The 13,894-nt window shown below is 39.1% G+C and overlaps 1 protein-coding gene across 1 annotated transcript; it reads right to left on the bottom strand.

Moving 5' to 3' along the window:
- Positions 1 to 2,189: 2,189 nt before the first annotated feature.
- LOC116630271 lies at positions 2,190 to 12,738 on the bottom strand. The gene is made up of 5 exons (XM_032401110.1): positions 12,355 to 12,738; positions 8,969 to 9,039; positions 5,423 to 5,519; positions 3,845 to 3,946; positions 2,190 to 2,318 (listed from the first exon to the last, which is right to left on the bottom strand). Exons 1-5 carry the CDS (start codon positions 12,676 to 12,678, stop codon positions 2,190 to 2,192), a joined length of 723 nt encoding a protein of 240 aa, XP_032257001.1. The 5' UTR covers positions 12,679 to 12,738.
- Between the last annotated feature and the right edge of the window lie 1,156 nt (positions 12,739 to 13,894).

The following is a 13,894-nucleotide window of genomic DNA, read 5'->3' as shown; positions in this document are numbered from 1 at the left end:
CTAGTGTATAAGAAATTCAATAACTTTTATAAAATTTTCTACAGATTTAATGCTCACCAGGTTAGCTTATAAATGTTAAACAGAAATTTCTTTGATGTCAGATGTGTTAACTGCTTAAAATGTGCATATTTTCATACGGTAACTAGTTTTCAGGGAGCTATGTCAATAATATATTTTGGCTGTGTTGAATATGCAGAATTCTTCACAAGAAAATTTATGAATTTAATATAAAAACATCTATCCTTAATTATTTTTCAGGCATTGTGGTGGACACACCCTATGGTGACCCCCCAATGCATCACATTCTTGAAACAAACCCCCAAGTATGACTTGCTTCTAATTAATAACAAAGGTGATGGGATGTCACTCTTGTGATTATGTCACATTATATAAAATTTAGTAAACTGGGGGAGCCAGGGTGGCTCAGTTGTTAAGCGTCTGCCTTCGGCTCAGGTCATGATCTCAGGGTCCTGGGATCGAGGCCCGCATCGGGCTCCCTGCTGGGCGGGAAGCCTGCTTCTCCCTCTCCCACTCCCCCTGCTTGTGTTCCCTCTCTTGCTGTGTCTCTCTCTGTCAAATAAATAAATAAAATCTTAGAAAAAAAAAGAACGGAAATTTATAAAAAAAAAAATTTAGTAAACTGGAGTAGAGAGATTCCTCTGCTGGCCTTGAGAAGCAAGCAGCCATATTGAGGATGGCAAAGTGGCAAGGAACTATTTTCAGTCTCTAGGATTTGAGGTTGTCCCCTGGCCAACAGCCAACAAAAAGCTGCATCCCTGGAACAGCTATAAGGAAATGAATCCTGCAACAGGTTCTAAATGAGCCTGGAAGCCGAATCTTCCCGAGCTTCCGGATGAGAACAGGCTGGCCTACGACACTCACCGCAGCTTTGTGAGACCTAAGAAGAGAACCTGTTAAGTGGGGCCTGGATTCCTGACCCACACGAACTATGAGACGATAAGTGTGTGCTGTTTTAGGCTGCTAATTTGTAGGATTTGTTAGATACATAATAGAAAACTAAAGCAGGTATACCTTAAAATATTCCATATTTTATTATGGAAAAGTTCAAACATATACAAATGCAAAGTGAATAATATAATCAATCCTTAAGTACTCATCACTTAGTATCAACACATAGCCAATCTTGTTTCATCTGTACTACTACTGATTACCCTTTCCCCAAATGCATTATTTCAAAGCAAATCCCAGACATTATATTATTTTAATCTGTAAATGCCTCAGTTTGTATCTCTAAAAGATATGGCCTCATTTTTCTTAAAAATGAAACCACAACATCATTATCACATCTACAAAAATTCCTTAACATCATCAAACATCCAGTTTGTGTACAAATTTATCAAAAACAAATCATAGTTGGTTTTTTTTTTAACATTTATTTTATTGATCCAGGAACCAAAGTCCACATTTAGTTGATATGTGTAAGTCTCTTTTAATCTATGAGTTCTCCTTAACTTTTTCCCTGTTGCAATTTATTTGTTGAAGAAATTGGATTATTTGTCTTGTAGATTTTCTCATATTCTGGATTTTGCTGATTGCATTGCTGTGGTATCATTTAATTGGTCACTGATCTCTCTATTTCCTGCAAACTGGTAGTTAGATATAAAGGTTTGGTCATATTCAGGTTTGATGTTTTGGGCAAGTATACTTCAGATGTGTGCTGTATACTACTCATTGTGTAACAGTAGGAAACATAACTAATGATTGATCATCTCCTTATTGTGACCTTAGGAATAATCAATGGGTTTAGGTGTTTTGAGCCCCTTTCATCTGTTATGAAGTTCCTCACAGCTTTTCACCTAATTTTTTCAGTCATTGATGATGACTGCTTAGATACATTATTTCATCAGGGATTATAAAATAGTGAAATTTATCACCTCTTCTTTGTTTATTAGCTGGAATACTTCTATAAAGACCAAAAAAACATTTTCTCTATCAACTACTTGTTTTCTTTGAGGTACAGTTCATATAGGAAAGTCAGAATAAATGGTTGAGTCTTTTCTTTATTTATTGGTTTTTGGAGTGTTGAGGTGGATCCTTAGTATCTTCCAGATTGACTGATGAGGGATTATTTTGTCTTTGATAGTATCTAGGAACTCATGGAATTTAACATATTTGATGCGTTACAATCCACTGCAGTTATTATTCTTTTCGATGTTCAAGTTACTCCATTACTGACCAGTGTTAGCCTCTTTAAGTTGGCTCCTGAAGTCTTTTGCCATGAGCACAGTGAACTTTGATAGCTTCCTTGTTTCTGGCATGACAAAATGTTTCTGGCTTCTATGTTTCCTGCCTGATATCTGCAATCAGGCCCGGTTCGTTTTAGTGTAAAATGGTATTTAGAGACTATAATCTAGATGCTAAGGGGGCACACTGCTTGTGGGTTGCTCATTATTTCTAAAGTTTTTCAGTAGATAGGCTAGGAAATACTTTTTTTTTTTTAAGAGAAAATATATCATGTAATATATTTTTGATGAAAAAATTTTTGGGGTGCCTGGCTGGCTCAGTCAGTGGAGCATGTAACTCTTGATCTCAGGGGGTCATGAATTTGAGCCCCACATTGGGTGTAGAGATTACTTAAAAAAAAATCTTTAAAAAAAAGAAAAAATTTCAATATTTAATTTTCAATTAAAAATTTCACAATATGATTTTCTCTTAAAAATATTTAATTTTCAATTAAAATTTAGGATTATAAGGTTTTACTTAATTCTTTGACCTTATATTTGCAACTCTTGCTGAAAATCTTGATGCCTAATGACATTAACTTTTTTACTCAAAGTAATATATCTATATAAACCAATTTTAGAATAGCAACACCAATGTTATCACTAACAATGTGACACTTGAAAATAAATACTTTAAGATTTATTGTTAGTTCTTTTGTCATTAGGGTATAATCTCACTAGGAATATACAATCAGATTATTGTGTTTTAAAGTCACTTGAAAGAAATTTTCACTGTCTTTCAAGTCATCAACTCAATACACAATTAGGTTCTTGTTTTTTTTTTCTTTTGAGTTTTAGGGATTACTTTTTAAAATTAAAAAAATTATTATGGTAAGATATACATAACAAAGTTTATAATTATAATGATTTTTAACTTAATAGTTCAGTGGCATTAAGTATATTCACAATGTTGGGCAATTATCACCACCACCATCTCCAGAACATCTTCCCAAACTGAAACTCTATACCATTAAACACTAATTCCTCCTCATCCCTTTTCCCCAGGCTCTGGCAACAACCCTTCTACTTTTTGTCTTTATAACTCTGACTACTTAGGTATTTCATATACGTGGAATCACACAGTATTTGTCCTCTTCTGACTGTCTTATTTCACTCTATGGACAATTTTTTAAATATTTAATTTTATAATTTTATATAATTTTATTTTTTATTTTATAATTATGTAAAATATTTACATTGTTCCAAAGTCAAATCTGCAAAACAAGTTTCATTCAGAGAGGCCTAGTTTCTATTCCTGTCCCCTATCCCTATATAGGCAACCATTAAAATGTTTTTGGTTTATCCTTTTCTTGCTCCCACCCCCCCTTGTTTTTTACTATAAGCGAACAAATATGTGTATTTGTATTTATTCCCTCTTTCTTAAATGGTTGCAAATAAGAATGGTAAACAATAGTATACCATACATACTTTATCTATCTTGCTTTATTCTCTTATCTGTATATCAAGAATATCATTCTTTATCATTATATAAAAATAGAAGTTCTCTGTTCTCACTCATCTTTTAAGCTCTTATCTCCTAATTCCATACTGTTTTGTCAGCTGTAATACAATGTTTAGGAGTATAGTTGAAGGTTACATACCATATACTTTCCTAATACTTGTTGAAAATCTGCAGCAACTGCATTTGAAGGAGAAAAATGTTCTTGCGACATCAAAGGATTTCTCAGAAAAGTATCACTAACCTGGGGACATTAATGGAAATATTTAACCTATTTAGATAATTTCAACTGGAGAATTACAGAGTTCATTTGAAGCAAAGTCTGGCAGAAATGTGAAATAAAAGAATATTCTATTTCCACACTATTTCTAGCTTTTTGGTGGCAGGGTGTCCTTTCCAATCAAAGATGCAGTATGTAGGACAACTGTGCTTGCCCATTCTTCTCCACTGCTGTAGTACAGATCACAATCTCATACAGTGAGACCGCAAATAGCACTTTGAGTCTTTGGTATGTCTGAGGACTTGAGGGGAAGAGCAGATGCTCACCTCTGGCGGACAGAGAGAGATGGGATTCCATGATATTTTCTAAATAAGTGTTTTTCATTTTGCCTTCTTCCTCCTCCCTTCAAAATCCATTCAAAAATGACGAAACAATCCCAACTGAATGTCATGGTACTATCTTTCAAACCCTTATTTTATTTTTTTCTTTTTCCAAACCCTTATGGTTGTTAGAGGACATTTCAAAGTCTCAAGAAGGAATTCTTGCAATTGTTTGTACTCAATATTGTATTCCCCAGAAATAGTGGTAAAATGTATGTGGTTAGCAATTTGGTATCTGGTTTTGGAAAGGTGGTAAAGTTCGGATGTTTTGTCATAGTAGCAGAGAGGGAGAAAAATTAGAGTATAGTCACTTAAATTGCTAACAGTGTTTAGCGTCTAGACTCTAGCACTTATCAAGGTGTATCTGAAGAGTGAATTTCAATATTAGTCCTTATAATCCTTGATTCTATATGTGGTTACAGTTTGAGTTGTGTTAAGTAAGACAGTACACTAACAAATATATGCATGATTCATGAATATGACTGAAAATAACTGTTAGTCACTATAGTATTGCTGACTGATTTTTCCATTAATATTTTTTACTTATTTATTTATTTAAGAAAAGATCTATTTACTTATTTTAGAGAGAGCATGCACAAATGGGGGGGAGGGGCAGAGAGAGAATCCCAAGAAGACTCCCCACTGAGGAAGGGAGCCTGAGGTGGGGCTTGATCCCATGACCCTGAGATCATGACCTGAGCCAAAATCAAGAATTGGATGCTTAACTGACTGAGCCACCCAGGCACCCCTATTTGTAAATTAAATACACATGCTATTGAAATGGTATACTAAATATTAGTAAAGTTTAATTTCTCTCTTATTTTTAAAGAACAAGATAAATACTGAGAGAGAGTCTAATAGATCTGTGTGGGTAGTCTTTGCAGACCTTGCTTTAGGGTCTGGAAAAGTGTGGAAACAGGGCAGATGAAGGATAGGGGTAAGAAATCTCTGAAGGTCAAAAAAAAAAAAGAAATCTCTGAAGGTCATTAAGGCTCTGTTTTATAGACAAATGAGTGATCTGCTTTCAGTTAGTGACACAACTACGAACACACTATAAAATAGAGACCTCATAATTTCAATAAGTGAAAAGGTCCTTAAAGTAGTATAAGAAATTACTTACATTTTTAAGAAATGCAGATGGTGTTATGGTATCCAAGGCATTGTCTGTGGCACATAGGTAAGTGATTCCATCAATAAAGAGAGTATGGTAGACAAAGCTTTGAAAAGAATACATTCATTTACATGATAACATTGAAGAAATTAAGTACCCTCACAGAGAATCTACTTTTTTTTTCAAGCTCTCAGTAGTAGTATACAAGCTGTATAGATAACTTTTTATAATGAGAATTAGAAATCTTTCATATATGTGAAAAATTAAATTATGTTAAATAAAGACTATAAAATTAGAATATGTATTTAAAACTTCATCAATAAAAATGAAATACAATAAAGAGAAAACTCTATCCATCTACTTATCTATCTATATTTAATATGGCTTTGAGGGGCGCCTGGGTGGCTTAGTCGTTAAGCGTCTGCCTTTGGCTCAGGTCATGATCCCAGGGTCCTGGGATCGAGCCCCGCGTCGGGCTCCCTGCTCAGCGGGAGGCCTGCTTCTCCCTCTCCCACTCCCCCTGCTTGTGTTCCCTCTCTCGCTGTGTCTCTCTCTGTCAAATAAATAAATAAAATCTTAAAAAAAAAAAAATAAAATGGCTTTGATAGGGGCACCTGGGTGGCTCAGTCAGTTAAGTGTCTGCCTCCAGCTCTGGTCATGATCCCGGGGTCCTGGGATTGAGCCCCATGACGGGTTCCCTGCTCGGCAGGGAGTCTGCTTCTCCCTCTGCCCTGGCCCCCCACTTGTGCTCTCTCTCTCTCAAATAAATAAATAAAATCTTTAAAAAATGGCTTTGATAGATAATTACTCATTCCAAGACTGAATAAAGATTCTCATCAAATAGAAAATGCTATGTTCACTGATTTTTACTATCCTTATATCTTTAGGTAGACATATTTAATTTTGGTACTTCTTGGCTTTCTAGTATGATAGATTAGAATTTAAAAGTTGTAAACTGCCAATACTAAATATTCTGAGGAACAGGATGAACTGGGGAGGGGGAAATTAAACTCCCCTATAGTATGTGAAAGTGTATCTTAGCTGACCTTTTGTGCCTTCTCAGAGTCACATGTTAGGAAGCTAGAAGATTCTTGGAAAGTGCCTCCATCTTTACTGCACAACAATCCAGAAAATTTAAAAATATGGCAAAAAAAAACCACAGTTGCTTGTTGCCTAGACTTTTAATCTAGTCATTCTGAACACTCTATATCCAAATGGTTAGCAGGCAATAGACCTGGTCAAATGCTAAATTGGATATACACAAAAATGACAAATCTCAGAAACAGGGAGAAAAGATAATCCCAGAGGCAGAAAATTTAAAGTATGTGCCCGCCCTTTCCATGTAAATCCTTCATATCATATGAATACATTATGCTACAAATATTTTTAATGATGATATTGATACACATAATCTCTACTTGAAAATATTTTTATTTTGGGAGGAGTCTTTGTTGAAAAAGAGTTGCTAATTCTATCATCTCTCTGAAAGGTATATATGTGATTTGAAGTAAATTGATATTGGATGTGAGGAAAGAAATATTTTAAATTTATGCTTAGTATGTTATTAGTGAGTAACATTCAGAAACCATCTTTAAAAGTTAGAAAACTTGAATACCCGATGTCCAGGATACACTGTAATTAACAAAGGCAAGATGAGGAAAACTGTGTATGAGGTACTACCATTTATCTATCATTCTCATACGCTCCCTGAAGGGAAATGCACATATATGCATGTGTCTCTTACAGAAAAGAAAAGAAAAGAGAAGAAAAAGAAAATGACAAACTGAAAACTTTGTCAAAATGGTTATCTGTCTATGGGGGAAGGGAGAACAGTGTGGAGAGGAAAGGAATGAAAATTAGACTTCTTTTTTTGGGGGGAGGAATTAGACTTCTTAAAAAAAGTTGTTTTCTCATTTTGACTTTGGAACCACATGCATGTTTTGCATAATTATAAAAGCTATTAAATCAAACTCTAAGAGAGAAATTCTTGAAAATTAAAAAAAAATGACAAAAATGAACCTCACTTTGTATGGAGGAACCCAGACAAGAGATGATGGTGGCGTGGTTCCCATGGTAGGGCTGGAGGCAGTCGGATTCTGGATATTTGGAAGGGAAGGCAACAGGATTTGCTGATGGATTGGGTTTGGATGTCAAAGAGACAAAAGTCGAGGATCACAAAGGTTTCAGGCCTGAGGAACTGGAAAAGTGATATGTGCAAGACTGTAGGGGGTGCTTGGTTTTGGACATAAGTTTGAGTTCCCCATCAGACATCCAACAGAGCTGCAGAATAGGCAGTTGGATATATGAATCAGGAATTCAGGAAGAGATCTTCAAAAGATTCAAATTAGAATGCATAATATAGGAAAGCAAATAGTAGATGAGAAAAGAATCTCCTTTTGAAATCATGCTGGCTAATAAGTGAGAACAAAACTAGAATATCACCATTTTGCACTCCCCAGTCAATAAATGGCTCTAGGGTATCGGCAAGGAATAGCACTGGCTGCTAGCATGTCAAAAGGAGATAGAAGTAGACACATGTACCATCTGATGGAAAAAAACACCTATAGTCTTGTGGAAGGGATCCAGCCTGTGGATCCTGCTGCATGAAACATGGTGAACTGCATTCTGCAGTCAGCAAAACCAGAGAGTGGGAAACTACACTCTACAGGTTCTTCAATGATAAACTGTAAGGAAAGGAAAGGGATGGAGGGGGAAAATATAGATTAAAGAGATGTAAAAGACACTGAAAGAAAAAAACTGCGTGGGATTAGGCTCTTGTGTCTGAGGTTGCGTATTTAGGTGCTGAGGCAGTGAAGACCCAGGGTAAGTGACTGCTATAGGGGCTGGAATGGTGGGGAAGAGGGATGAAGCTTGTGGATGGGACAGGACGCATGGTGGGGCGTTTCGGGGATGGCTGGCAGGATTCCATATTTTTGGCTTAGGTGGTAGCTGCAGTTGGTGGGGAGGTTTCCTTGTAAAGCTTCATAAAGCTATACTTTCACTTGATGTGGTTTTTGTATTTTGTTTTATTCTACAATATAAAGGTTAAAACAAACCTGCTCTTAAAAAGAAAAATGATGAGTCTAGAAGTAATAGATGCTCTTATTTCCCACCTGTTCTTTTACTAACAAAATGGTGTCAAGACTGGTGTAGGCCATACCATGTAGTGTCCCAAGTACAGCTTAGAGTGGTCTTATTAAAGATTTTTCAAGTGGAAGTTTCCTTTTTCATTAATGAAATATTTTGGGTATACTAAAGAAGTTTGGAGAATAAGATAACAAGAATACTTCAGACCTACCATCTGGGTAAAATGTTACAGATACAATTCATGTCCCATGGCTACCCTTTCCCAACTTCATTTTTTCTCCCTTCCCTTTGCAGAGGTAACCACTATCTTGAATTTGGTGTTAATTATTCTCATTTGATCTTACCTTTTACATATGGAAGTTCTCCTTTTTGAGGGTTCAACTGAGAGTACGTGCAACTAACCTTTTTTTCCTTCATGTCATTACTATTGTTAAAAAACAAGCAGTCTTTTATGAGAATAGACCTTACCTTCCCATCTGCATTATGGTCTTTGGCTCAGCTCTAAGAAGCACTAGTTTAAGCACTGTTGCCGCTGCTTCCTAAAAATAAATTACCAGCATTTACTTTGTGGAACACTGTAGTGTCTTTACTTAATCCTCTCCCTAAATTTACCAATGGTCTGAATGGTTTATTAAAGAGCAAGTGTTCACTAGGAGAACTAATGGGTAGTTAGTCAATGTGTGGTAAGAGGTAAGTTATGAAATAAGTCATTTGAATCTGAAGAAAAATATGAAAATTACACAAATATACATATACTTGTGTGTATACTTATATGTGTGCAAATCCAGGTTGCACTAATCAGTCTTATTCTTAGAGTCACATCTTACATCTGGCTTTAAGGCTGGGAAGCACTATCTAATCAAACATCTTTTCAGTGACTTCTAGTCACTGAAACTATACCTAAAAATGTTGATGGATTAAAAGTACTCAGCCTTTGGGGCGCCTGGGTGGCTCACAGTTGAGTGTCCAACTCTTGATTTCGGTTCAGGTCATGATCTCAGGGTCACGAGATTGAGCTTTGTGCTGAGCGGTACGAGTCGGGGTTCCATGCTCAGCGGGGAGTCTGCTTGAGATTTTCTCTCTCCCTTGGTCCCTCCCCTATGTGTGCTCTCTCTCTCTCTAAAATAAAAATAAATCTTAAAAAAAAAGCATTCAGCCCTTATTCTCTGAATATCCTAAGCTTTCTCTTTTTCTTTCTTACTTTCTTTCTCTTTCTTTCTTTTTCATTCTTCATTTTGATTAAGATAACAATTTTTATTCAATATTATTCACTGATTTCTTTCTATGAAACAAATAATTGTCAAGGTCTCTTATTTCTGTTTCTTGTAAGGCTCATCCTCTGGGGAAAAATGTGCAAGGTGTTGACGATTATTCAGAATATCTTAAATATGGTTAATTGTATGGAGTCCTATTAATTTACTTTAGAAGTGTGAAAGGAACCTGAAAGTTACCTAGGAAGACTTGAATAGCCATATTCCTTTTTTTTTTTTTTTTAAAGATTTTATTTATTTATTTGAGAGAGAGCAAGAGAGTGAGAGGGAGCGAGCACATGTGTTTGGGGGTGGGTGAAGGGGCAGGGGGAGAGAATCTGAAGCAGATGCCCCACTGAGCACGAGCCCCACGTGGGGCTTGATCTCACAACCCATGAGATTTGATCTCCCTCTCCTTCCTTCTCTGAGAGAGAGTGAGAGCGGAGAGAGATAGAGAAAGCGCATGAGCGGGGAGGGGCAGAGGAAGAGGAGAAAGAATCTGAAGCACACTCTGCATTGAGTGTGGAGCCCGAGGCAGGACTCGATCCCACAACCTCTAGACCTGAGCCGGAACCAAGTCAGACGCTTCCCAATAGCCTACATATGCTGAAAGTCTTCCCTGTTCTGAAAAATGAGACCCCTTCCTGCACCATGCTTCTTCAGCTTTCACCCCATCTCACTCCCTTTCTAAATTCTTAGAATGTCTAACTTCACTCTCCTGACTTCCTCATCTCCCATTCAGTTGGCCTCAAGCAATCTGGTTTCTGCCTCTACCACTTCTTCCAAACTGCTACCTGTAAGGTCACCAATCATCCTTTTTTTCTTTTTTTTTTTTTAAGATTTTAATTTATTTTATTTGAGAGAGAGAGAGTATGAGCAAGACAGAGAGCAGGAGCAGGTGGGAGACGGAGAGGGAGAAGCAGACTCCCCACTGAGCAGGGAGCCCGATGTGGGGCTCGATGTGGGGCTCGATCCCAGGACCCCAAGATCATAACCTGAGGCAAAGGCAGAGCCACCCAGGTACCCCCACCAATCATCTTCTAATTGTAGAGTCCAATGAGCACCTTTTAGATCTTGTTCAACTTCTTTGGGGCATGAAACATTCTCGTAACTTTCTTCTCTTGGCTTTCAGGACACCACTGCTCTCATTTGGGGTCCCACTTCTCTAACCTGCTCCTAAACAGTGTTCTGCCTTTTGGTCCTCTTCTCTCCTCACTCTCATACTTTTGTTTTCTACCCTCTTCTACTGGCTTCAACTGTTAGCCATGACCCTCTGAGTGCTACCTATTGGTCCTACCTATTGGACATTTTGTTGACTTAAATCTTTTGGGAATAAGGTGGAGGAAGAAAGACACAAATAGATTGGCCACTTCCAAGAGGCAGCAAAATTCAACCTGTCCCAAACTATACTCTCCTCCCTTGCATTCCCTCTGACTTCCTCCCTCACAATCCTGCTCCTCCATCTGTAGTTTCAATCTGGTTTAATGCCACCTAAGAAAAAAATTGACAAATTATCATGTCGTACACCTTAAATTTATACACCGTCATATGTGAATTATGTCTTAATAATTCTGGGGAAACAAGATTGAAAAAAAATTGAGAATCATTCTGGGCATGACCCAGTTCCCTTAGTTTTACAATCTCTTTAGGATCTGACCCCTCCTTTCCATCTGCACCCTCACTGCCCTTTGCTCACACCCTTCAATCTCCTACAGAATCTACAACAATGCCATCCTAACTGGTTCTCTCTCCTCCAATTCACCTTCCATATTATAACCAAACCAAGTTTTCCAAAGATGAATCAGATCCTGCTATTCCTCTATTTAATTGCTCTCCAGTTTCCCTACAATAAGAAAACAAACAGTATAGGACTCTTCATTAATTATCCTCTGTCCGCTTTCTTGACCTAATCTTTAGCCCTACATACTGTGACCCTGTGTTCTAGCCACACTGAGGTTCTTGGGGTTCCCCAAACACACTGAGCTGTTCCATCTGAGTGGAGTCCCCATTTCTCTTTCCTGTCTCAGGCTAAGACTAACTCTTATAAGGCTTCCAAGCCAACCACCCTAATGTCACCTCTGCTGTGGTCAGCAAGCAGCCACCATCCTGAATGCTACAGGAGCACTCTCAACGTATCTCCACTGGAAGGCGTTTACACTGTAGGACAAACTGTATACAGCCCTTGGTCATAAAGAGACAACGAGCTCATCAAGGGGCAGCTGCAGGTCCCGTCTTTTCTTCATTGCTGCATCCCCTACACCTTTACCCCGGGATGATGCAACTAACACATGTTCAATAAATGTGTGCTGAACTGAAAGTCATTTCTCCTCAGGGGAGTTAAAATATTTAAGGATCTCCTCCAAAGGGGTCGCGTGCACCACCAACCCTAACCCCTAGGCGGCGCACGTGCGGCCCCGCGGTCGGGATTCACCCGCTCGCAGGCTCCGCGGCTCACAGAAGCTAGCCTCTCGCGGGGCGGGGCCTCTCGCCCCCGCGGCCTGCTCCCGACCGCCCGGCGGCGCCGCGTCCTGAGGGGCGGGCCCGGCAGGCGCCACCGTTGAAGAGGCGGGGCCTGCCGAGGTGGGGGTCAGGACCCAGGGGTACCTGATAGGAGCCGCCGGTCAGGGCCAGCTCCGCTAGGACCGCTCGGCCATTAGCAATACAGCTGTAGGTGATCGTCATGGTGGGCGGGCCAGTGAAGGAAAGGCTTCGGCCGGACTTAACCGCCTGGGACAGCCTCGGGGCAATGGCTGGCGCCGGGCTCTGGGCGGTGCTTGCGCAGGCGCGAGGAGCGATTGATTGGCAGGGAGGGAGGCGGAGCCATCCCTGGCTTGGACTGAGCCTATGATGAGACCGGGCGGGGTTTCGGGAAAAACTGGCTTTGGGTGAGTGAAACCTTTCTCCTTCCTGGTTATTCTTAAAATCCATCGCTAGTTGAATGCCTGCATAAAATGTGCTATGTTCAGCCTTAAAAAGGAAGAAAATTCTGACACATGCTAGACCATGGATGAACCTAGAAGACTTTATGCTAAGTGAATAAGCCAGTCATAAAAGAGCAAATATTATATGATTACACTTACATGAGGTACCTAGAGTAGTCAGATTTATAGAGACAAATTAGAATAGTGATTTTAGGGGTGAGGGGTAGAGGGGGGAGGGGGAGGGAGGAATGGGGAGTTAGTGTGAAATGGGTACAGAGTTTCAGTTGGGGAAGATGAAAAAGTTCTGGAAATGGATAGTGATAATTATTACACAACAATGAATATACTTAATACCACAGAATTATACACTTAAACATGTACAGTTAAAATGGTAAATTTTATGTTATGACTATTTAACCACAATCATAAAAATTAAAAATTTTTAACCCATAAAAAAAGTCATTTGGTGAGAGCCAGTGTACTTCACAGTACTACCTACCTACACTTCATTCATAGCCTAGAACGTGAAAAGTATAGACCTTGATTTAAAATGAAATTCATCCATTAACTCAGCAAGTGTTTGTTGAACTCTCACAGTGCGGGGATGCCAGGATGCAGGCCCTGGGCCCTGGCTCTGAGGGGTTCTTTCTGGAAGTGGTTACAGAGGCATGTGCAGACAGACGCCAATCCCAAGTGGTACGTGTGGGCTGTGGTGGAAAGATAAACTAAGTTGCGGAAGCTGGAGTGGAGGCTGCTAATTCTCCTTGGGAGAGGGAGCAAAGCTTTCAGTCCCCCCTGATGTAGGACGGGTTGGAATTCTTTAAGTGGGGAGGAAGGCTGGGACACTCTAAGCAGAGGGAACAGCTTCTGTAAAGGCTGGAGAGCAGGCAGGTGGGGGTTTAGGGAATGGATGTGAGTGAGTGTGGCAGAGGAAAGGTGTGTGGTAGAGTGGGTAGGAGATGAGAGGGGGAGGGGTGGTCGAATGACTTGTCATCCTGGATCTTGAGTTCCTCGACAAGAATTTTTAAAAATACAAGCTTCGATAAGTGTATATATTCTCATTAGCAGGGTGTCGTGGTAGAGTGAAAAGAAGTCAAACTTGGATTAAATATAGGCATTGCCACGTACTCTGCGCCCTTACTATAACTTAACCTGAGACTCAGTTTCCTAATCTATAAAATGGGGATAGTCGCCAAATTTAAATTAAGTCGTCATGCAAAATA

This window comes from Phoca vitulina, unplaced genomic scaffold, assembly GCF_004348235.1.
Source record: "Phoca vitulina isolate PV1807 unplaced genomic scaffold, GSC_HSeal_1.0 scaffold3, whole genome shotgun sequence".
NCBI lineage: Eukaryota > Metazoa > Chordata > Mammalia > Carnivora > Phocidae > Phoca > Phoca vitulina.
This window is presented reverse-complemented; position numbering and strand designations above follow the sequence as displayed.

What these genes read in the sequence shown, in the direction of transcription:
- LOC116630271 (XM_032401110.1), bottom strand. Translation starts at nt 12,678, where the DNA reads ATGGATTTTAAGAATAACCAGGAAGGAGAAAGGTTTCACTCACCCAAA. An exon ending in TGACCGGCGGCTCCTATCAG is followed by an intron (nt 9,040 to 12,354) that starts GTACCCCTGGGT and finishes ATTTATTTTTAG; the next exon opens with GAAGCAGCGGCAACAGTGCT. An exon ending in AAGTATTAGGAAAGTATATG is followed by an intron (nt 2,319 to 3,844) that starts GTATGTAACCTT and finishes GCCTGATTGCAG; the next exon opens with ATATCAGGCAGGAAACATAG.